A 22097-nucleotide genomic window follows, 5' to 3' on the forward strand; every position below is an offset into this window, starting at 1 on the left:
AGTATTGGATATCAAAATGAGGGCCTTGGGCACCCAAGGCAAGTGTTCCACTGCTGAGCCAGTGAGCTCTGTCCCTAGCTCTTATCATAGAAGTCACAGAACTCAAAATCTGCTGGGGGAGGGCACATGGCCCTCTTTGGAAAGCAGGGCTCTGGATAGCGAGGTTACAGGAAAGAGGGCAGGAAGCCCCTCGGGCAGCCTTCTCTCACAGCTGAGTAGAGTAATGGAGAGCCAGGCCATCCTGCTCATCCAAAACACACAAGAAGCCACCACCTTACCCAAGTGCCCATCCAATCAAGGCTACCCTGAACCCCTGCTGTAGCCACCCCAGGCCCTCCCTGAGCCCCCATGAAAAAGGCACGAGGCCAGGAGGCTGCTAGATAGACACTGACCATGCAGATGGAAAACCACTGATGAGGACACCTTAAGTGGGGAATCCATGTGTGGACACTATCACAGCCTGGACCACAGGACAAGGAAATAGCACAACACACACAGCACACTCTGAGGGGGCGGGGGTTGGAGGAGCAACAGGGAGGCAACTGGACAGAGGGGAGACATCCTGCCCTGGGGTTTGCTCTACTCTGGGCTGCTCACTGGAGGGGCCCTGTGCCCGCCGCCCTGTCCCCACCGGCGGGTGCCGCGAGAGGAGGAAGCGTACTGACCGCTGGGCGGTTTGGGCCGTGGAGGAGCGGGCTTCTTCGGAGGCAGAGCAGGAGTGTCCTGTTTACTTTTAAAGGGGTCATCTGAGAATCCTGTGCCTCCCAAGGAGGAGGAGAAGGGGCCAGAAGGTGGGGGCTGTAAGAGAGGACACGAAAGAGGCAAAAATAGAGATTAAAAAGAAGGCACCGAGCAAATGCTCCCGCACCAAGAGCCCTGGCAACACCCGGGTCCTCTCAAGCCCCCGCTTTCCTTTACCCTCAAAAGCCAGGCCCTCTGTATGAAAGGAAAGTTGCCAATACAAGCAGCAGAGGGTAACCCTGCTCTCCAGTGGCCTCTCTTGCTACATTATGGGTTCTTTCCCAACTCAACACTGTGTATGGGTCCCTGGGACTTCTGTTCATGAATAGAGACATGCATGGTCTCAGCCTCCACTGGACTGGTGCTGGAACAGACCAGACCCTCTCTATGCCCCACCAGGCTGGCGTGTCTGTTCCAATGGCTGCCCACCCCCATCTGCTGGCACAGCCAATACTATCTCCACCCATTCTTGGTAGCCATGTCCGCTTGTTCCCCTTCGCTAGTGCTCAGTGTGACTAGCCCCCATTCCCCTGCCTGAAATAAGAGTTGCAATCAGATGGTGAATAGGTGGGTAGACAATGGGTAATGGGTAGATAGATGGGTGGGTGGATGGCTACGTGGATGAACAGATAAATATGTGGGAGGGTGGATAGATGACAGGATAGACTGGTGTGGGTAAATGGATGAGTAGATGATGGATGGATGGCACAATGGTTAGTTTAAACCCTCAACTTGACACAGTCTATAATCAGCAGGGAAGAAAGTCTCAACAATGAGGCCTCAGAGTCTAGATAAGGTTGGAGAGGACTGTTTTGATTACATGAATTGAGGTAGGAAGACCCACCCACTGGGGGTGGCACTACTCCTTAAGTAGGGAATCCTGAAAGTGAGAAAACTAAGCACAAACATACATGTGTTTGTCCCCTGATCTCCAACAATCGAGATCACAGGGATGTGAATGGCGGCTTCAAGCCCTATCCCGACTTCCACAAAGTGACAGACTAATCTGCCCCTTTTCTTTCAAGTTGCTTCGGACAGGATATTTTATTAGAGCAACATGAAAGAAACTAGGACAGATGGATGGAATAATGAGTAGATGGACAGTGGATAGACACATGAATGGACTAATGAATGAAGGAAGTATGAATGGATGGGTTAAGAGAGAGGGACAGGTGGGTGTGAGGGTAGAGAGGCTTCTAGTACAAAGGTGAAGAGAGCAGCTAGGTGGGTAAACAGAAGACAACTGGCACCATAGGGCTGATGTAACAACACATTCCAAGTACTCTTCAAGGCATACAGGGTCCCATCCTCCTGTGGCCAAGTCTTGGGCCTTATCCCTGAGCCCATCTCCTCAAACAAACAAACAAGGCTTGGTATAACAACCCATGGAGTTCTGAGAGTGGCCCTGAGGACTCAGCCAAGTCCTAGAGACCCCATGGGTAGTTCAGAAGCTGGAGCCCACTCTGGCTGAGTCCTGCCTGTCGGTTATGACTCTGCTGTGGCACGTCTCAGTGGCGGGCCTGAGCCTCCCTCCTGTGGCACAGGCTTCTTCCACTCATGGTTCAGGGTCAGTGCTGAACAGTGGCTGGCAGGGGCCTGTGTGTCAGCATCATAGGGTGCAGTGCCTCTGACCAATTGGGGACATAGCCTTGACAGACTAGAGGACAAACCACAGAAGCTTGACTGAGGTGCTCACAGGAAAGAGCTGGTTCCTTCCATATGAGAGGACAACTGCTGTGTGGGGAGGGGTGGGAAAGAAACACTGCTTTCTTATGGTGGGTGGTCCTGGAGTTTTCTGATAACTCCTGCCTCAGTCTCTTGGGAGCTAGGAAAATAGGCAGGTGTTACCACATCTGGTAGACAGCAAGCAAATAGGGAAGTGATGCCACCAAGCCTGCTAATCTGAGCTTAATCCCCAGACCTGTGTGGTAGAAAGGAGAAACTCCTGTAATCACACATTCATACATGCACATGGGCATTCAACACACACACACACACACACACACACACACACACACACACACACGCGCAAGTCAAATATAGTTTAAAAAAATCAAAGTGAAACTGAAAAGGCTGGCTGTTCTTGCAGAGGTCCTGGATTTGGTTCCCAGCACCCACATGGCAGCTCAGAAATATGTGTTAACTGCAGCCCCAATTATTCCTTCCTTTGACCTCTAGCACAGGCATATATGCAAGCAAAACATTGATACACATTAATAATTTATGAAAAAAAAATTTAGTGAAATGTTTGGGAGGGTATGGTGGCATACACCTTTAATCCCAGCACAGGAGGATCTCTGAGTTCTAGGCCAGCTAGGGCGATAATGAGGCCCTGTGATGAGCAGTTTATGTCAACTAGACACAAGCTAGAGTCATCTGAGAGGAGACGGAGCCTCAGTTAAGACAATGTCTCCAGGGCTGGAGAGGTGGCTCAGTGGGTAAGAGCACTGACTGTTCTTCCAGAGGTCCTGAGTTCAATTCCCAGCAATCACATGGTGGGTCACAACCATCTGTAATGGGATCGAAGGCACTCTTCTAGTGTGTGTCTAAAGACAGCTACAGTGTACTGATGTAAAGATAAATAAATAATCTTAAAGAAAGAAAGGAAGAAAGAAAGGAAGAAAGAAAGAGAGAGAGAAAGAAAGAAAGATTATGCCTTTAATCCTAGTGCTCGGAGTTTGAAGCCAGCCTGGTCTACAGTGCAAGTTCCAGGCAGCCAGAGCTATAGAGAAACCCTGTCTTGAAACACACACACACACTCCTGGGGGGAGAGAGAGAGACAGAGACAGAGACAGACAGAGGGAGAGGGAGAAAGATACAGACAGATAGACAATGCATCCATAAGAGCAGGCTGCAGGTCAACTTGTAGAACACTTTATTACTTATTGATGAGGAAGAGCCCAGCCCATTGTGGGTGGTTCTGGGTTCTATAAGAAAGCAAGCAAGCAAGCCATGGGAAGCAAGCCAGGAAGAAGCACCCCTCCATGGCATCTGTATCAGTTCCTGCCTACAGGTTCCTGACTTGTGTGAGTTCCTGCTCTGTGTGAGTTCCTGTCTAGACTTCCTTCAGTGATGAGTTGCAATATGGAAGTGTAAGTCAAATAAAGCCTTTCCTCCTCAACTTTCTTTGGTCATGGTATTTCATCACAGCAATAGTAACACTAAGACAGCTCCTTTCTCAAAAAGAGTGAAATGTTTAATAAAGTGGACAAGAACAAGTTTTACCCAACATACAAGATAATGAGTAAAGTACAGGGTCACATACATCCAGTGTTGCCAGGCACAGCTGCTATCCCAGGGTATCTACAAGCACTGGGCAGAAGTGAGAACAAAGATGACATGAGACTCTTTAGAGGAGCCCAGGGAGTGAGAAGGCTTGGCACTTTCTGTTTCCTCCCCTCAAGGACAAAAAAAAAAAAAAAAAAAAAAAAAAAAAAAAAAAAAAAAAACCGAGCCAGAGAATCTTGGACCCATGGCAGACTCATACTGAAGGGAGAGTGTGATTCAACCAGAGAAGTAGTCCAACTTTAATCACGCACTGATCCCTTACACAAGGAGTGTGACAGAGACTTGTAGTGGCTCTGGCATCTAAGTTGATATAAGCAGGCCTCTTCCCCAGGCCCTACAATGTTTTCTAGAAGCTCCTGGGCAGGAAATGGCTACTTTTACCTCCTTTCTAGGGTCCCGTGAGAGATATCTACTACCGTTATCCCTGCTTTACACACAGGCAAACTAAGGCACAAAAGTCAATGTGACAAAAGTCCAGGCTATACCTTGGATCAGTGTTGACCCAGTACACCTTGTCCACTACCTAGGCCTGGGCTTTCTGGCTTTGTCTGAAGGGTAGGCATAGGGCTACAGCATGGAAACTAGCCCCGTCCTCAGTCTGGAGGTGACACACAGCCAGGAGGGGACACAGAGAGAAGGTAGTTCCTCCGAAAGAGAACAGGGTTCTGGAGTTTGGAGACACAGTCAATGGGTAAAAGACCTGAGCACCCTTGAGAAAAGCCAGGTGCTGCTGCATCTACGGTTTGTCTGTAACTCTAGAGCCAAGAGGGTGGAGACAGGATCTCCAGTCTAGGTGAAGCTATGAGCTGCAGGTTCAGTGAGAACCATATCAAACAGTAAGTTTAAGTGATTAAGGAAGACATCTAACACATGCGCACACGCACACATCATATGCACATGTGATACCATGAACACAGGGCTCTGTAAGCTCCAGATTTACTTCCTAACTAGCTCCCCCATCTCAAATCCCTACTCCCTGCAGCTGGGAGCTTCATGCAGGAAGGCCTAGCTTGCTGGCAGGCTGCAGTACAGGAAGGAGCAGATGATACTCTATCAAGAATACTCTCTAGTCTTTATATACAAATGATAGTCTTTTTTTTTTAAGATTTATTATTATTTATGTAAGTATGTATAAGTAGCTGTCTTCAGACACACCAGAAGAGGGCATCAGATCTCTTTATGGATGGTTGTGACCCACCATGTGGTTGCTGGGATTTGAACTCAGGACCTTCGGAAGAGCAGTCTGTGCTCTTAACAGCTGAGCCATCTCTCCAGCCCCCACAAATGGCAGTCTTAATTCAAAGCTTGTCCATGAAAGTTTCCAGAATATCAGCCTGCTCAGGCTGCAGAGCCCTGTGGTCAGAGGTGAGTTGGATTACTCAACCTGGACTGAAATCCCAGCCCAACTCCCTGTGTCTTGATTTCCCATCTGTAATGTGATAAAGAGGAGAGGCCTTCACTGTCTGGAATGCCCCAGAAAGGAAGTGTTAGGTAAAATGCCTGCCAGATACTTGATAGACCAGCAGAGATGGCACACTGAATATAGATGCCCCACCTTGTCACGTCATGATCCATCACGCTGAGAACATGAACAGGAAAAAGTTCCAGAAAAACAGTTCCTGAGTCTGAAATGACTTTTACTGCAGCATGCTGTAATGGTTCCACTTGCCAACTGTGCTTTGTTTATGAGTCACGCTTTTCCAGAAGTACAGAGGGAACAGAGAACACAGGGTTCAGGCATCCACTGGGGGAGGGCTCCCAAGACGGGTCCTCACAGGCTAAGAGGACACTTGTGTATCATGAGGCACATGGGCAGGATCCTACCTCTTTCTGAAGCTGTGTCTATAGACCCTCAGCTCCTCCTGCCTTGGGGACTGGGAGGAGGTAGAACAGGGTCATCTACAGGTTAGTGGTTGGTCTTTTTTGAGATAGAGTCTTGCCATAAACCTGAGGCTGCCCTCAAATGCATGTTACTCTAGCCTCCAGACAAGATACAGGATGAGAGAGCTGTGTACCATTCACTCACTTTTGACCCTGGAGAGATGGCTCAATATACTTGCAAGCAGGTCTGGTGACCTGAATCTGATCCCTGGGTTCACATGGTGGAAAAATACATTGACACAAGCTTGGCACATGGGTGTTATGACACCCTGCCCCCGAAGAAATGCAATTTAATAAAGAAAACGAAAAGGCACTTGTTAGCTGAAGGTATGTGAGTGTTCAAGCCCGTGTGTACTCAGTCCTGATTCTGGGGTGTGAAATCCAGAAGCCTGATGAGAAGGCTGCAGTATAGATGAGGTTTCCTTGTCTTGGGATATTTCCTGGGTATGAACTATGTCCTGGGACAGGTCTCCTGACTGAGGAAGCCCTGAGTCTCAGGCAGAAGGATGAGAGCCTGAGTAGTTCTAATTTCTATTCCACATAGGACCCAGTTCTGCTTGACTCTCCAGGTGGCTGCAGTGTCCCAGGCATGACAGATATGTCACCTCCCCAAGGAGCTTAAGCCCACCAAACTATCAGGAACCTTGAAGGGTACACACTGTGTCAGCCTGGCTCCCTCACAGGGCTCTGTTCTGTCCAGTGCCATAACACCCAGGCAATTTTCCACTCCAATTTTATTTTATTATTTTCTTTCTTTCTTTTTTGGAAATGTCTCACTGTGTATCCTTGGATGGTTGAAATTCATTATGTAGAACAGGCTAGCCTTGAACTCCCAGAAATCCACCTGCCTCTGCCTTCCATGTGCTGAAATTAAAGGTGTGTGCCACTAGGCCCCCCCTTGTAGCCTGTTTTGATAATCTTAGGCTTCTCACTCAGTCTTTGGAATCTGGGTGTTTCCTACTCAGGTGCTGGATGCAAGACCGCTGTTTTTAAAAGCATCCCCACAGGGCCTGGGAGCTGGAGAAGAACAAAGTATGCTTCCACTGACAGCAAGGACCTAGAAGCAGGAATGAGCTAATAATCACTGCAACTGCCTCAAAATCCAGTTAACGTAGGCTATTCAAACTTCTCAAGAGCAGTGCTAAGGAACAGCCAAAAGGACTGGGGGTGGGCCCTGCCCAGCTTGCAGGGGGACCTTGTGTTCCATTAGCACCAATGCAAAGATTTTTAAAAAAGAAAAAGGAAAACAACAACAACAACCACACTATGGCTGGAAGTCACTGAAAACAGGGTGCACCCAGCTACTACTGCACAGGTGGCCTTTCTTCTGGGTTTGGGTGGAGGGAGGGTAAGAAGTTAGATTTACATACTCAAGTGCTCTATCAACACACTTGAGGAAACTCACTCACTTTCATCTCCTTTCTGGCTGCAGCGCTGGGATGAACCCAGGGCCGTGATCATGCTCGGCAGGCTCGTGCGGCTCACTGCACCTGCTGCCAGGAAACTCATTTTTAAAGCAAACAAATGTCTCTGATGCTCAGCAAGTGCCTAGAATATTCAGCTGGGAACCTGTGCTGGGTAGCTTTATGCCAAGATGCCACAAGTTCAAGTCATCCTCAGCGAAGAGGGAGCCTCTCAGTTGAGGAAATGAATCCATGGTGGCATTTTCTCAATGAGTGACTGATGGGGAAGGCCCAGCCCACTGTGGGTGGAGCCATCCCTGAGCTGGTGGTCCTGGCTTCTTTAAGAAAGCAGGCTGAGCAAGCAAGCTGTTGGGAACAAGGCAGTGAGCAGAATCCTCCATGGCCTCTGCACCAGCTCCTGCTTCCAGGTTTCTGCCCTGTCTGAGCTCCTGCCCTGACTGTCCTGTGTGATGAACAGTGATGTGGAAGTGACTGTCCTGTGTGATGAGCAGTGATGTGGAAGTGACTGTCCTCTGTGATGAGCAGTGATGTGGAAGTGACTGTCCTGTGTGATGAGCAGTGATGTGGAGGTGTAAGTCACACAGACCCTTTCCTCCCCAAGTTGCTTTACTCATGGAGTTTCATCGCAGCGATGGTAACCCTAAGACACTCGACTGCTGTTAGATGCCTGCTGGAACCAGCCTGCTATCACCTTCCTCAGCACAGATGTGCAGAGCTAAGACACTCTAATTCGAGGACCGAGGAATGGTACATATTGCTGCCCCACCCTGCTCAGGTGCGGAAGGGCTGGTGGTGATGGTTAAAAAAAGAAAAAAAGAAAGCTAAGAGGAAAAAAAAAGCCCTTGCCACTCTACTTTCATTTCCCTTCAAATTTATTTATATCAGGTGTTGTTCTTGAAAACTAGCAAGGTAACCAGAGAGGAAAAACAGTAATGGGTGGGGGCAGGGCAGGCAGAGTCCTTCCAAGTGTCATGAAGTCAAGAAGCCCCAGGATGGTACAAATACTGTATGGGACAGGATCTTCCACAGCTCTACCCAACTCTGTCCTGGCCTAGAGCCAAGAACAGAAAGTGGGCCTGGCTTTCCTATCCTTGCCAGGGGGCTAGTAGTAAGAGGACACACAATAGCGTAGGCTTGTATTCCTTGGGAGAAGGGGGCCTATGCAACTGGAAGGTAGCTGGGCAGAGATCCAGGGAAGGACTAGGTAGGGGTTGGCAGCTAGCACATTCTCCAGCCTCGAATCTCAGTATATCAGGTGGAGAACGGCCCATGTGCATGACCACTCACTCAACACTTTGAACTTACTAACGTTTTTACATGTGTGATGTATTCCCAAAGCCCTGACATTGCCTCCAACTCCCAAGGAACCCTTTCTTCCCAAGTAGTCCCCCTCCTATGCCTTTTGTACTCTGGTTCTTTTGTGACTCTTGAGCCTAAGTAGGGCAGCTTGCACGCATATAACCAACCATCAGCAGCCACAGCACAGCGGAGAAAACTTCTCCATCAGAACCTACAACTTCAGACACCTTGTATACTTGGTCAGGCCTTTGTTGGGGCTGACATTGAGCAGGGACAGGTTCCAAGCCTAGAGAGCAGAAAGGAGCCCACTGAAGACAGCTTGAAACAATCTTGATCACCAGCCCTTGGAGGTTGCTGCCCCCATGTGGCCACCGGCTGCCTCTGCCTCTCCATTGCCAGGTGCTGCCTAGGGCACACTGGCTGCCTCTGGATCTGCATGCACAGGGCTCCTAAGCGTGCCAAATGCAGGCCTCCTGCTAGAAGCCACGCCTCCCTAGGCCTTTGTGTATGTTTGTCACTGTGCTGAAAACCTGCAGCATGTCAAGTGTTGCTCCTGTTGCTGGGAAACTGAGACACCAGTAAAGAGGGCATGCTTGGTGAGGGCAGGGACCCCAGGATTGGGTGCTGGCTGCCACTTGTGCTTGGTCTCTACCTCCTGGGGTTCCACACTTGAATTCATTCAAGCAGCCTCACACTGAAGAGAGAAAAACATTGCATCTGTACTGAGTGCACACAGGCAGCTTCCTTCAGTCTGACTACAATGGAGATAATGCACGCAGCACTCACATCCTGAAAGACAACTGAAGCCACCCAGAGGTACAGTCTGTCATGTTCACAATGAATTGAGTCATGTCACAGGAGGGATGCCAGCGAGGATTTTGATATCCCCTGGGACATCATGAAACCTATGGATACCAAGGGATGTCTGCACCCTCAGAACTCCCTCCCACTGCCTCCTTCAGGTGGACAGAATCAACAAACAGGGGACAGGATTGTCTCCCTCACCACCACATGGCCCCAGTAGAGGAAGGACCGACTCTGCTGGGGAAACCATGCTCCATGAGGAGCATTTGCAAGGCACATCATATTGCTCTAAGGACAGATCTGTCCCTTGCCAGGAGGCGAGCAGAGTAGACAAGGTGCTGGGTCAGGCAAGCAGGGGCTGAGACAGCACACCTGTGACATTACTGTCTTTAAATACTTTGCTGCCATAGGCTGGCTTAACCTTTTCATTCATTGCCAAAGATGACACCAACATACATCAAACCAACTGACACAATGCACCTGGTATGCTAGGCCAGGACCAGGTTAGCAAGGTCCTGGTAAGGATGAGCTCTATGCTTTTTTCTCCAACATGTCTGCCTCTCTGTGGAGCCCAGGTTGGCCTCCAAATCACAGCAGTCCTCCCAGCTGAGCCTCCCTAGTTCTAGAGGAAGGCCTGCACCCCACCAGTTGATCTGGGGTACTACCTGCCAGGTGACTTCTTGCAGAGCTCAAGATGTGGCTCTCTAACCACGTCCCTTTCATAAGTGAAGCCAGCCATGGTGTATTCCAGAGCCAGAGCAGACAAGGAAGCCTTTCAGACACTCCTGCTCAAGACAGGGCTGTGACCTTTGTCCTTGAGCAATGCAAGCTGTCTTCATGTACATATTTATTCACACTTGTTTTGAGTTCAGCATCCAATAACCTCAAGAATTTAGTTTGTGGAGATTTCAGGCATTTGTGTAGTCAACTTTATCCAGAGACCTCAAGCCTGATGAGGCCTGTTTTCCTGGCCTCCTGGGACCAACACGTCTATCTCTTCCTTCCCTAGGGCCTTGGCAGACAGAAAAGCATGCTCAGACACAGAGGTGCCAACTTCATGCCCTTAGAGCTGATCCTTGTGTAATGCTAGTAAGAGCGAGATGGGCAATGGTTGACTGACTGCACCCAGGAGACATGGATACAGCAGCTTCGAGTGGACCTGTCCTCTCACTGCTGTGTACAGTTGTGCTTAAGAGTGGGAAGAATGCAGGCACACACACGTGACAGCACTCATGTCTGCCTGCGCACACATGCAGCATGTGGACTCAGACCACAGCTAGGCCTTCTTGGGAGGGGCCTTACCTTGGACATCTGACTGAAGTCAGCGAAGCCCTCGGCACTGCTGAAGGAGCTGCTTCCAAAGGGGTCTAGGGTTCCAAAGGGATCTGTGAGTGGCACCAACACAGTTGGGGTTATGGTCTGAGCAGATGTGCCAAAAAGTCAAGGACAATCCTAGGGTTTGCCCTTGGAAATCCCAGAAGCAAGAGACTCAGGGCTGTGGATGTCTCTGGGAAGATGGCTCCTATGCGGCCAGTGGATCACAGTGGGTAAAGGACGGATCAGTTTCTGCCTGAACCTGCCATGCCACCAGTCCAGGAGAAGCAGGGGAGGTGGAGAGAATGAGACATTTGAGGATGGCCATTTATGTGTGTGTGGGTCATCAGCTGGGAGAGATCCCCCCCTTTTTCAGATAAGGTCTCCCTCTGTAGCCCAGGCCTGTCTGGCACTCAGAGATGCCCCTGCTTCTGACTCCAGAGTAGTAGATTATTAAAGGAGCCTACTACCATGCCTGGTTCTGTTCTGAAGCTAGTGATCCTCAGTTTCTCAGTGCTGGGAAGATGTGGGTGCCACCATGGTTGGAATACTGTGGACTGTCCCCATTAAGAACAATGAGTCCCCACAGCACTGGTGTTAACAGAATTCCTACAATCTGAAAGAAAGCCAGCTCATGATGGGAAAGATAGCCCTGTGAGGGATGAGATGGGGGAGGAGGCATTCACTTTGGCCTGAGAGTCTCAGCAAGGACCTAAAAGTTCCACCCAAGGGCACACTTATCTGGGGACTGATGGTCTTACTGAGGTGTGAGGTGTGGCCAGGAGGACAGGAGCTTCAAGTCTCTCTCACCTGAACTTTTCGAGGAGATGCTGGAGGATGAGAAGGGATCACTGGACTCAAATGGGTCGAGCTGAAGGAGGAGAGAGGAGAAGTTTATTCTGCCATCTAGCCTCTCAACCACACTTTCACCAACAGTTTTAAATGCCATAAACAATATTGTGCCTCAGGGAGGGTGGGGTGACTAGACAAACATGGGCAGTGGGGCATAGTCCTCAACAGAGGCCCTGCTGCAGGTAACACTCATGAATTCTATAATCCCCACAAATTACCAATGAAGTAAAGTCTGAGAAGCGACCCACAGCCAGACATAGACAGCACTAATATTTGGCAGATAGGATAAGGGGGGAGCCCCTGCCTAGGATTCCCAGGTGAGAGTTTCAGAGCATGGTTCAATAAAGTAAGGAGGGGCTGGCAAGATGGCTCAGCAGGTAAGAACATTGACTGCTCTTCCGAAGGTCCTGAGTTCGGATCCCAGCAACCACATGGTGGCTCACAACCACCGGTAATGGGATCTGATGCCCTCTTCTGGTACGTCTGAAGACAGCTATAGTGAATTACGCCGGACCTGAGCAAGCGGGACAGGAGCGAGAGGGGCTGGAGCGAGCAGGGCCAGCAGAGGTCCTGAGTTCATTCCCAGCAGCCACACACATTATAGCTCATGGCCATCTGTACAGCTACAGTGTACTCATACCCATAAAATAAAAAAAATAAATCTTTAAAATAAATAAAGTAAGGAAAAGTCTGTCTTTCAAGAGAATCAGAAATGACACATGCCTGGACAATTCTAAGAGCACTTAATTTATCAGGCTTAGAGGCACAACCCTTTAATCATTAGCACTGGGGAAGCAGAGAGGCAGGCAGATGTCTGAGTTCGAGTCCAGTCTGGTTTACAGAGGAAGTTTCAAGGCAGCCAGGCTCCTGCCTCAAAAAAGCCAAAAACAAACAAACAAACAAACGAATAATAAAAATTCTAAGAGTGACCAACTCTTAAACTCACATCTGTCATCCCAGCACACGGCAAGACAGGAGGATGCCTGCAATTCTGAAGTCAATTGGGACTTCCCAGAGAGACTATGCCTCAAAAGGAATAGAGAAATGGAGAAAGATATCCAGATAAAAGGATCAAAACAAAAGTGGCTAGGCTGCCAGGCTGGGACACAAAGATTCTGAGTCTCACGCCAGCCAGGGCTACACAAAGTACCTGTCTTAAAAAATAAAGTTCTAAGCTCGACTCAGTGGTTACAAGCACTAGCTGGCCTTCCTGTAGGCTCACAACCACATATAACTGAGGGTCAGGGATCTGGCACCCTCTTCTGGCCTCCATAGGCACCAAGCACGCACATGGTGCACACACAGACATGCAGGCAAACACTTATACAAATAAAATAAAACTTTAAAAAAAAAAAATCTTAAAAAAAAAAAAAAAATCCCAACAGAAATGCAATTATCGTTCGTGACCAGCCTGGTCTACAGAGTGAGTTCCAGGACAGCTAGGGCCATACGGACAAACCCTGTCTTGAAAAAAAGGAAAGAAATGCAATTATCGTTTGTGCTTTATGCTCCAGCATGCTGGGATTGTGCACATGGTGGACTAACTGGGGATGGGACCCCAGTCTCACCATGAAAACCATTTGTTTCTCGTGTGTGAGGAAGAGTGTCTATGCAAAGGCCAGAGTTACTCGGTGCCCTTGTCCATCACTCTATGCCTTGCTCCTTTGAGGCAGGGTCTCTCACATGGAGCTGGGCTGAAAGCCAGCGAGCTCCAGTGCCTGCCCCCCACCCCCCAATCCAACTACCTGCTATGAAGACCAGTCTGGTCTCAAATGGTTTTTTACATTCAGTATACATTCTGAAGAGAAATTCACACAGCATTCTGAGTGCAACAGCACCCTGGCATGCCTGACCACAGGAGGTCAGGCGTGGAACTTTGCATTTCTATCATGATGTCAGGTCTGGCAGGGGCAGACTAGGTCTCTGAAAGTTACACAAAGGGGAAAAAAACAAGCAAGCTTGGTCCCTCCTAGTCTTCTGGTTCCTGTTTTTCTTCTCTGGCTTCTGCAATGTTATATTCACACCAGAACCAGTGGTCACACTAGCCTCCATCACTCTGAACCAAAATAAAGCTCTTTGCTTTATTAAGTGTCCAGCCTCAGGAATTGTGTTAGAGTAACAGAAACCAGGTCATCATCCTCAAAGTTATCTAACTCAACTCTAACACAGAGACACGCACTCGCACGCACTCAAGCATGCAAGCATACACACACACTCACACACACCCACATGCACACATAATATCAGGAATTTGTACTAAAAAGATCCCAGAGCATACTAATGAGATGGTTCATTAAGTAAACATACTTCCTATCAAGCTTGACGATCTAAGTTTGATCCCAAGAACCTACTTGGTAGAAGGAAACATGAATATATGTTGTCCCGACATTAACTTGTTCTCTGACATGCATGCACCCACGCATGTACTCATGGGCTGTAGATACTTCAGTGGTTAAGAATACTTGATGCTCTTGCAAAGTTTGGTTCCCAACATCTGTGTCAGGCAATTTACAACAAACTGAACCTATGCTTTAGAGGATCTGATGTCTTCTAGCCTCCCAGAGCACCTATACATGTGGTATGTATGTATGTATGTATGTATGTATGTATGTATGTATGTATGTATACACACACACACACACACAAATCAAGCGTGTGTGTGTGTAAATATATATATATATATGAAGCACATATGCTTTAACTATAAAACAAAATAATAAATAAATATGTGATTTGAAAGATAGCCTGTGTGACACAGAACCTTATTGTGCTGCCCAGGACAACAGATGTGGCTACCATGTCCAGCTACATGTGGTATTTTGCTATAGCTGTAGGAGATGGAGTAGAGGTGGGAGCAGAGAATCACAGCACAAAGAGAGACTGGAAGGGACAACAGCTGTGAGAAGATGCCCTGGTCTGACTTGGCACTGTGTACACTGGCTCAGTGACAGGGCTGGGTGCCACCTTACCAGCCAGGAATGAGACCAGGCTTGTGATGGCAGCTCCTGGCCAAGCCAGCTAGCCTCCCCATCCCAACACATGTCAGAGGCCCTGCAGAAACCACTCACCTTTGAAGGTAAGGAAGGGTTCTTTGTGAAGGGGTCTGAGGTAAACGGGTCACTCTTTGTCTGTTTCTTGAAGAAGTTGTCACTGGTTGAGCTGTGGAATGGGTCACTTTCTTTGAAAGGGTCCCCTCCAAAAGGGTCTGGAAAAAGAGGGCAAAACTGGTGACCAATGGCACCAGGGAGACACGAGGAGATGGGCAACAAGGAGAGAGGGCTCAGGATGAGGCAGAAATTGTGGTGACTGTGTGATCAGTTGTCCAGGAGTCAGAATGGGAATAATGACCACAGGTTAGGAGACCCTTTCAGGGCGAAGGACTTCCACAATTCTATACATCTGTCAAAAGCTTTACTAGGGCAAGAGGGATGGCAAAGAGGATATAAGCTTTTGCTGTAAAACTTGACAGCCTGACCCACAAGGTGAAAGATAACTGACTCCTGTAAGTTGTTCCCAACTTCTACACACGGGACATATATACACGCACACACTTATTTCCACACACATATATACACCCATACATGCTAATAGTTTCTTCAGGCATGCCTCTGTCTATTGAGATACTGAGTGTTGGGATTAAAGGTGTCTGACATCAAGTCCGGTATACAAACTTTTAAAAGATTTTGTGAGCACTTGGGAGGCAGAGGCAGGCGGATTTCTGAGTTCGAGGCCAGCCTGGTCCACAGAGTGAGTTCTAGGACAGCCAGGGCTACACAGAGAAACCCTGTCTCAAAACAAACAAACAAAAAAGAATTTTGTAATGTATATATACATTATGCTCTGTAATAAAGCTGCATGAAAAAAAAAATAACCACTATGGGTAATATCAGGACAGTAAACACTGCTGTCACTAGGCACTGGGTAGGGTAGAAAGAAGCTACTGTGACAGGTGGGGTTCTCTATGGGGAGGCAAAGATTCCAAATTTTTTGTTTCTGTGGTACTGGGGAACCCAGGACTTTGGACATACTAGGCAAGTCAAAATAGAAGAATAAAGGCCACAAAAAAATGGCCTTTATCGCTGGGTGGTGGTGGTGCATACCTTTAATCCCAGCACTTGGGAGGCAGAGGCAGGTGGATTTCTGAGTTTGAGGCCAGCCTGGTCTACAGAGCGAATTCCAGGACATCCAGGGCTACACAGAGAAACCCTGTCTTGAAAAGCCCTTTATCATAGCCTGTGTCATGGCTATCTTTGCTATGACATCTCTGTCCTGGGCATGGGTGGTGGGGAATCCCACCATGTATGACAGTCACACCACATACTCAACATAGACAGCACAAGTGATCCTGCTGAAATAAACTGAGTCTGGAGAAATTCTGAATATTGTCAGGAACACAAGCCAGCCAGTCTTTACCTGTAGCTGCTGTCTGCTGCTCTGAGAAGGGATCACTCTGGAAAGGGTCACCTGGAGCAAAGAGAGAAGCAGTCAGGTGAGGGGAGGGAAGACAGCAGAGGCAGGCTTTTTGCTTGGCTCAGGGGAAACACTTGGTCTGTCTCCTTGCATTTGTTGCTGCTATAGCATGGTCATGGTGAAAAGTGGCAGCCCCAGGCAGGCAGGCAGTCAAGGTGAGCTGGGATGCTTGGCTGGTGGCAGATAGAACTAGTCTTAGAGAACTCACTTTTCTTTCTCCACCCTGGATCCCCTGACCTCCTCCTACCTTACTCAGTAAGAGGACAGAGACATAGTAGCTGTCTTGGTCATGTCCAGATGACCTACAATGATGCCAAAGTGCTGGATCAGTCCCTTAGACTTAAGATGCTACTATCAAAATCTAAAAGCTTCCCAGGCGTGTACTCAGGAGCACAAGCAGGAGGATCTGAGTTCAAGGCCAGGGTGATCTACAGAGTGAGTTCTAGGACAGGCCAGGCTACACTGTCTCAAAACCTCTGAAAGGTAAGGGGATGGAGAGGTGGCTCAGCAGTGAAGTGCATCTGTTGATTCTGCTGAGGACCTAGGTTCAATTCCCAGAACCCACATGCCCACATGGTAGTAAACAAACTGTCCATAACTCTAGCTCTGGAGGATCTGACACCCTCTTTTGCCCTCTGGGGGAACTGCACACAGATGATGCATGTTCATGTAGACAAAACACTCACACATAAAAAAAAAATATCTTAAAAAGAAACAATAGTCTTTTTTATGGGAACATAGGCTGGGGTGTACCTTTGAAGGGGTCAGCTCCTTTAAATGGGTCGGATTTGAAGGGGTCCTCAGCCTGGAAGGGGTCTGGATGCAGTTCCTGGGAGTTGTTGCTAAACAATAAGGCTTTGTTTTTGAAAGGATCATCCTAGGATGGTGAAGAAAGGACAGGTGCTGAGTTACTTCTGATTTAAGCCAAGTGCAGGATTCCACACCTGACTCAGATCTGCGCTGGATGCAATGTGACCCAGAACACAGTACCTGAAGAAGAGTCACCCAAGTGGAGATTTTGGCTAAAAACAAGCCTGGTCTATTTGCTAAGGTAAAAATGGAAACCAGGCATGGCACATTGAGACACTGTATCACAGCTTTGCAACTCTAATAAAAAGTCTCTGAGCAGAATGAATAAATAGATGGAATCTACCCACCCATGTGGTGAAATAATACTCAGCTCTGAAAAGGAAGGAAATTCTACTGTAAATGGAGAAGCCTTAAGGATATGCAGCTAAGTGAAAGAAGATGTCAGTGACAGTAATAAATGTGGTGTGGTTCCACTCATACCCTGAAGTCGCCGCATTCACAGGGGCAGAATGATGGGGCCAGAGCCTAGCCAAGTGCTAGGAACACCCCCACCCCCACAGTTCTATGTAAAGAAACAAGGGGGCTGTTTCTGCCTAAGTAGAAAGTGGGGCTTGAGGTGACACTGGTGCAGTGGGAGCTGCTAACGCATGCAAGACACTTTGCATGTTTGTATAAAGGTTCCTAGTTCTACAAACTGGCAAGTGTACTCAAAGCAGTAGAAAAAAAAACCAAAACCCTTTTTAAGAGTGCTTTTCCATAGTGGGAATGACCTAAGTGGTAGTGAACCCTGCAAACAGAATGCTGGACTGAGAAATCAGGATCTGTTCTGCTTAAGAGACACAATCTTCCACAAAACAGGGTTATGTAACTGGAATAGTATGGGGGTTTTTTGTTTTGTTTTGTTTTGTTTTGTTTTTAAAGGCAGGGGCTCGAAGATCAAACCATGTCAAAGTTGGGGCATCTGTGAAAGTAGACAATGGTTTGGAAAAATGACATGAATACTCCAAAAGGCTATTAAACCCAAAAAACAAGTTCAAAATTCTAATGAGGTGCCGGCACCTAGGATAGAAATGATGCTTGGGGGCAGGAGGAGGGTTAAGAGGAAGCCACCAGATGGGAACAGGAAGCATACTTGTTACCATGGTTCTGGGAAGCCCAAGGCAGGAGGATCCTGGCCAACTTAGCCACACAGCAAGATTCATTCTCAGGAAATGACAAAAGAAAGATAAAAAAATAATAATAAGCAGTAGTCACTGACTTGGGCTGTGAGTAGGTGAAGAAGTGGGTGGGCCATCTTCTTACCTGGAACCAATTCTTCAGAGCTTCTGGGCACAGGCCTTCCTAGGGAAGCCAGGCCTGGTGCTCAGGGAGATTAAACACAGATGCAGCTAGTACATCAGCTGCTGACGACGCTTGGGTATTGCCAGGCCTGAGATGGACACACCCTAGTGCAGCTGCTGGGGTTCAAGGACAGAGAGAACCTCAATGGGAGACTCTGACCAAAGGAAGCCTGTACACTGGGGCAGGAAATAACTCCCTCTGCCATACCATGGACAAAGGAAGCACACACAGCTGTCAGGGTTCAAGGACAGAGAGACACTGGCAGAAGGTCATGACCTAAGGAAGCCCTGGACCAGGCAAAAGACAACCCTCTTGTTCTAGCACTGGGCAAGGAATGGACTGTGTTCTAAAAGACAGAGGGAAGAGGGATGGAGTTAGCCACAACAGCTCAGTCTTAGAAAGGAAGCTCACAGTTACCTCTGAAGGGCTGTTTATGGACAGGGTCAGTACTGACAATCTGATGTTTCTATCACTGAAGGGAAGACAATAAGCAAATAGGTTTCAATGGTATAAATGTGCCTGGGAACTGCACTACCAGTCCAGTACATGGAATGTTGGGGCCTACACCATAATGTCAGGGGAAATCCACATTTCATGCAGCTGTGGCTTCTTCCCCTAAGGAGCCATAGAATAGCTGGGTGCAGCTGAATGGCAAAGGCTTACTGAGCATTCGTGCAGCTCAGTACTGCAGCCAAGACCCTGGCAGGACTCACATTAAAAGTAAGGAAAAAACGGTGACAGTTTGTGCCAGACTCGAAGCTAAAATGAGTCTCCCCCCGACCCCCCAACATGAATACAGCCAGGCACCAGCCAGGAAAATGAAGAATGTGTCACCCTAGGAGACAGAAATACAAGGGTTAAGTATAAGCCTATGGTTCTTCAGCATAGGAGACCCATTCTGTCACCATGCAGACAAGTTGATGAACTTATTACCTACAATGCTACTAGTAAATGACATCTTCTCAGAGCACCGAGTCAAGTGGTTGCTCAGTGACTGAGCCCAGTCTAAGGGGAGACACTACACTAGGGTAAGCAATGAGTGCCATCATAGAGGTAGAACATGTTAACTACTTTTATTTAACTCTGTAGCTGCTGAGCCACACCCAGCTACAGAAAACACTTTCAGAGGCAAGGCAGTTAGCCCTAAGCTCTGCCTGTCTTCAGAATATAGACACGGTCACAAAGGATACTCAAGAAGTTTCTGTGACATCCCTGGCTTTTATAGACTGCTGGGAGTTGGTCATGGGGATGCACGCCTTTTCATCTCTGCACTTGGGAGACAGAGCCAGATGGATGTCTGTGAGCTCAAGGGTAGCCTGGTCTTCATTTATGAGTTCCAGGCCAGCCATGACTACACCATGAGATCCTGTCTCAAAAAACAATCAAAATGAAGTGTGTAGTGTAGGGGCCCGATGCTGGTGCTCCCACCAACTGTCCTGAAGTATATTTTTCTGTCCTAGCTCAAGCTGCCAGCTAAGAGGCTCTCATTTACAAATCCTTGCTGGGAACCCATAATCTTGGCTCCTCCATGTTACCGGGGCTGGAAGTGGCCAAGTATCCAATCTGTCCTGATAAGTCAGAGTGACAAACTGGGATGATGCATGGCTTTCTCTCTGCTGTGTGGGCTTCCTGGAGAGAAAGAGGCTTCTCTCAGTCACAAGAAATAAACATGGTTTTGGACTGGGAGCAAGGGTCAGTGGTGAGTCCTAGCTAACAGGTGTGAGGTCTCAGGCTCCACCCACAGCACTGTGAAAGAAAAAAGTAATTAAGGATATGCATGGATATGAACATGGCTTGTAAGAATCCTATTGCCTCTTGGCCAGTTGTACCTTGGGAACGTAGTAACCTTGAGCTGAGTGGCTCAAGAATCACCTGTAATAAGTTCCAGAGGTGCCACTCTGGTTGCACAGTTCTGGTAAGCACAGGCTCTAGCTGCACCCCATGAAGAGAACGGACAGAGCACGCTCTGCTCCACAGCCCCAGATGGAACACTGAACAAAGACCTCGCTTCAAACTGTTTATTAAGAAATGGAAACAACCCCCCCCCAAATTTTTCAAAATACAAGATGTGGGTCCCTTCAGACACAAGTCTTACGTTTCTAGGTAATATATCTGATGGTTACACTGTACAAATGACAGTTAACCACACAAACTCCACCTGGTTAAATGATGGACAAAAATAACCATGTACAAAATGCTCTGGTGGTGATAGAAATGACTACCCCCTGTAAACTGTCACCACTGCTAAGATGCAGCCCAGGATGTGATAAAAGCTACAGGGGACCTGACAGACACCTTTAATCCCTGCAACTGGGATCTCTGGAGTTCCACGGTAGCCTGGGCTGCACTGTGACACCATCTCAGAAAGAAAAAGAGGAGGAGGAGGAGAAAAGAAAGAAGACAGAGAGAGAGAGAGAGAGAGATAGAGAGAGAGAGAGAGAGAGGGAAGGAGCAAGAAGGAGGGAGGGAGAGGCAGACAAACCAAACAATCCACAAGGGGAGACTTAGAGGGAGCATTTCCCTGGCCCAGGACATAGGACAAGCCAGCTGCACGGGGGACAATGGTAAAATAGAGCTAAAGACTGCAGTCACAAGACACACTGGCTACAAGCCAAAAAGCAAGGAATTCCATGGGAATTCCATGGAATAGATGCCCACGGTGGGCAGGAAGCCACCTACTTAAGAGTCTAAGAGTGAAGGGTGGGCAGATATGAGGGACAGGCAGAAATACAAACAGCACCTTCTAAGTGGTCCAGGCTTCTCCGTGAGTTCTTGGATGGGAAAAAAAGAGAAGAGAGAGGGAAGGTAGCTGTGTTCAGAGTGCAAGGCGAGTGGCGACCACAGGAGGGAAGGGACAAAGAGGGAAAGCAGCAGGGCTGGAGCAAAGCAGAGCCCTGGAAGATGAGGGAGCTGAGAGGTTAAAGTAGCATAATACCCCATATACCAGGACTTACAGGCCCAACCACAGAGACATCCCTGAGTTGGGGCTGATGACTCCAACAAGGGCACTAACAACCTTAGAGAAGGGTCACAATGCCTGAGCATCAGTGGCTCATGAGCAGTGTGGCCACACAGTGCTGAGGTCCTTCCTCCCTGAGGCCAGCCAAGAGCTGGCTGCACAGCACCTGGAGAGCAGATGTGCTGTGGTGCTTAGTGAGTGCTATAGGATGGGACTGGAGCCTGCAGTGCTTACCACTAAGCTGCAGCCTGCTTCTCCATCTTTCAGAATCACTTGACTTGAATGACACACTTGCACCCAAGGCTGCATCAGTGGAGCACAGAGCTCCCACAGCATAGGACCACACTGGCTTTGGTTAGGTTTGCCCTCCACATTTGATTGGCCCAAAAGAAACACTTCTGACAAGGTGGGACACCGAGGCCTCACAGCTTCTAGATGACAGGAAGAACTCGGCCACCAGCTCTGGGCCTTGGGCAGGTAGATAGCTAGCAAAAACAAAGGGTGCAACACATTGAGGGAGCCAGTGTTGTGAGCAGATCTACAGCTGCAGCAGAGCCCACGTGGACCCGGAGACTCTTACTCGACCTTTACCATGGCTCCAAAGCCGCCCCTCTCAGCCAGCAAGATGCCTTCATTCAAGGTGGCCAGGTCAGGCAGGTTGGTACCAGAGACCCCATCAGGCACCTGGTCATACTGTTCCAGGCTCCGGTGAGCTTCTAGGTGGCTCTCCTGTAGCTGGGACAGCTTACTTCTTGCCTGTAAGACAAACACCACGGACATCAAAGGAGTTGCAGGTGCAGCCAGCAAGCAGGATGCCTTCCCCGAGGGGGCATACACAGGGAAGGACTGCCCTGCCCACGCTGTATCACTACACAATAGGCACCAGGCCTGCGAAAGGATCCCACGGCATAACC

At 48.4% G+C, this 22097-nt stretch overlaps 1 protein-coding gene across 10 annotated transcripts in view; it reads right to left on the minus strand.

Annotated features, from left to right (window-relative positions):
* Eps15l1 (epidermal growth factor receptor pathway substrate 15 like 1) overlaps nt 1–22097 on the minus strand; it is a 121188-nt gene that overhangs the window by 54315 nt on the left and 44776 nt on the right. For 4 of the 10 annotated variants that reach the window (XM_031340282.1, XM_031340281.1, XM_031340286.1 and 1 more), the window contains exons 16-22: nt 21775–21939; nt 16827–16950; nt 16017–16067; nt 14672–14808; nt 11562–11622; nt 10740–10822; nt 666–798 (exon numbers count right to left, since the gene is read on the minus strand). In XM_031340282.1, the coding sequence (XP_031196142.1) occupies nt 666–798; nt 10740–10822; nt 11562–11622; nt 14672–14808; nt 16017–16067; nt 16827–16950; nt 21775–21939 (754 nt within the window). The remainder of the gene's footprint in view (nt 1–665; nt 799–10739; nt 10823–11561; nt 11623–14671; nt 14809–16016; nt 16068–16826; nt 16951–21774; nt 21940–22097) is intronic. The other 6 variants (XM_031340289.1, XM_031340287.1, XM_031340290.1 and 3 more) reach the window with 3 other exon arrangements.

This window comes from Mastomys coucha, unplaced genomic scaffold, assembly GCF_008632895.1.
Source record: "Mastomys coucha isolate ucsf_1 unplaced genomic scaffold, UCSF_Mcou_1 pScaffold22, whole genome shotgun sequence".
Lineage (NCBI taxonomy): Eukaryota > Metazoa > Chordata > Mammalia > Rodentia > Muridae > Mastomys > Mastomys coucha.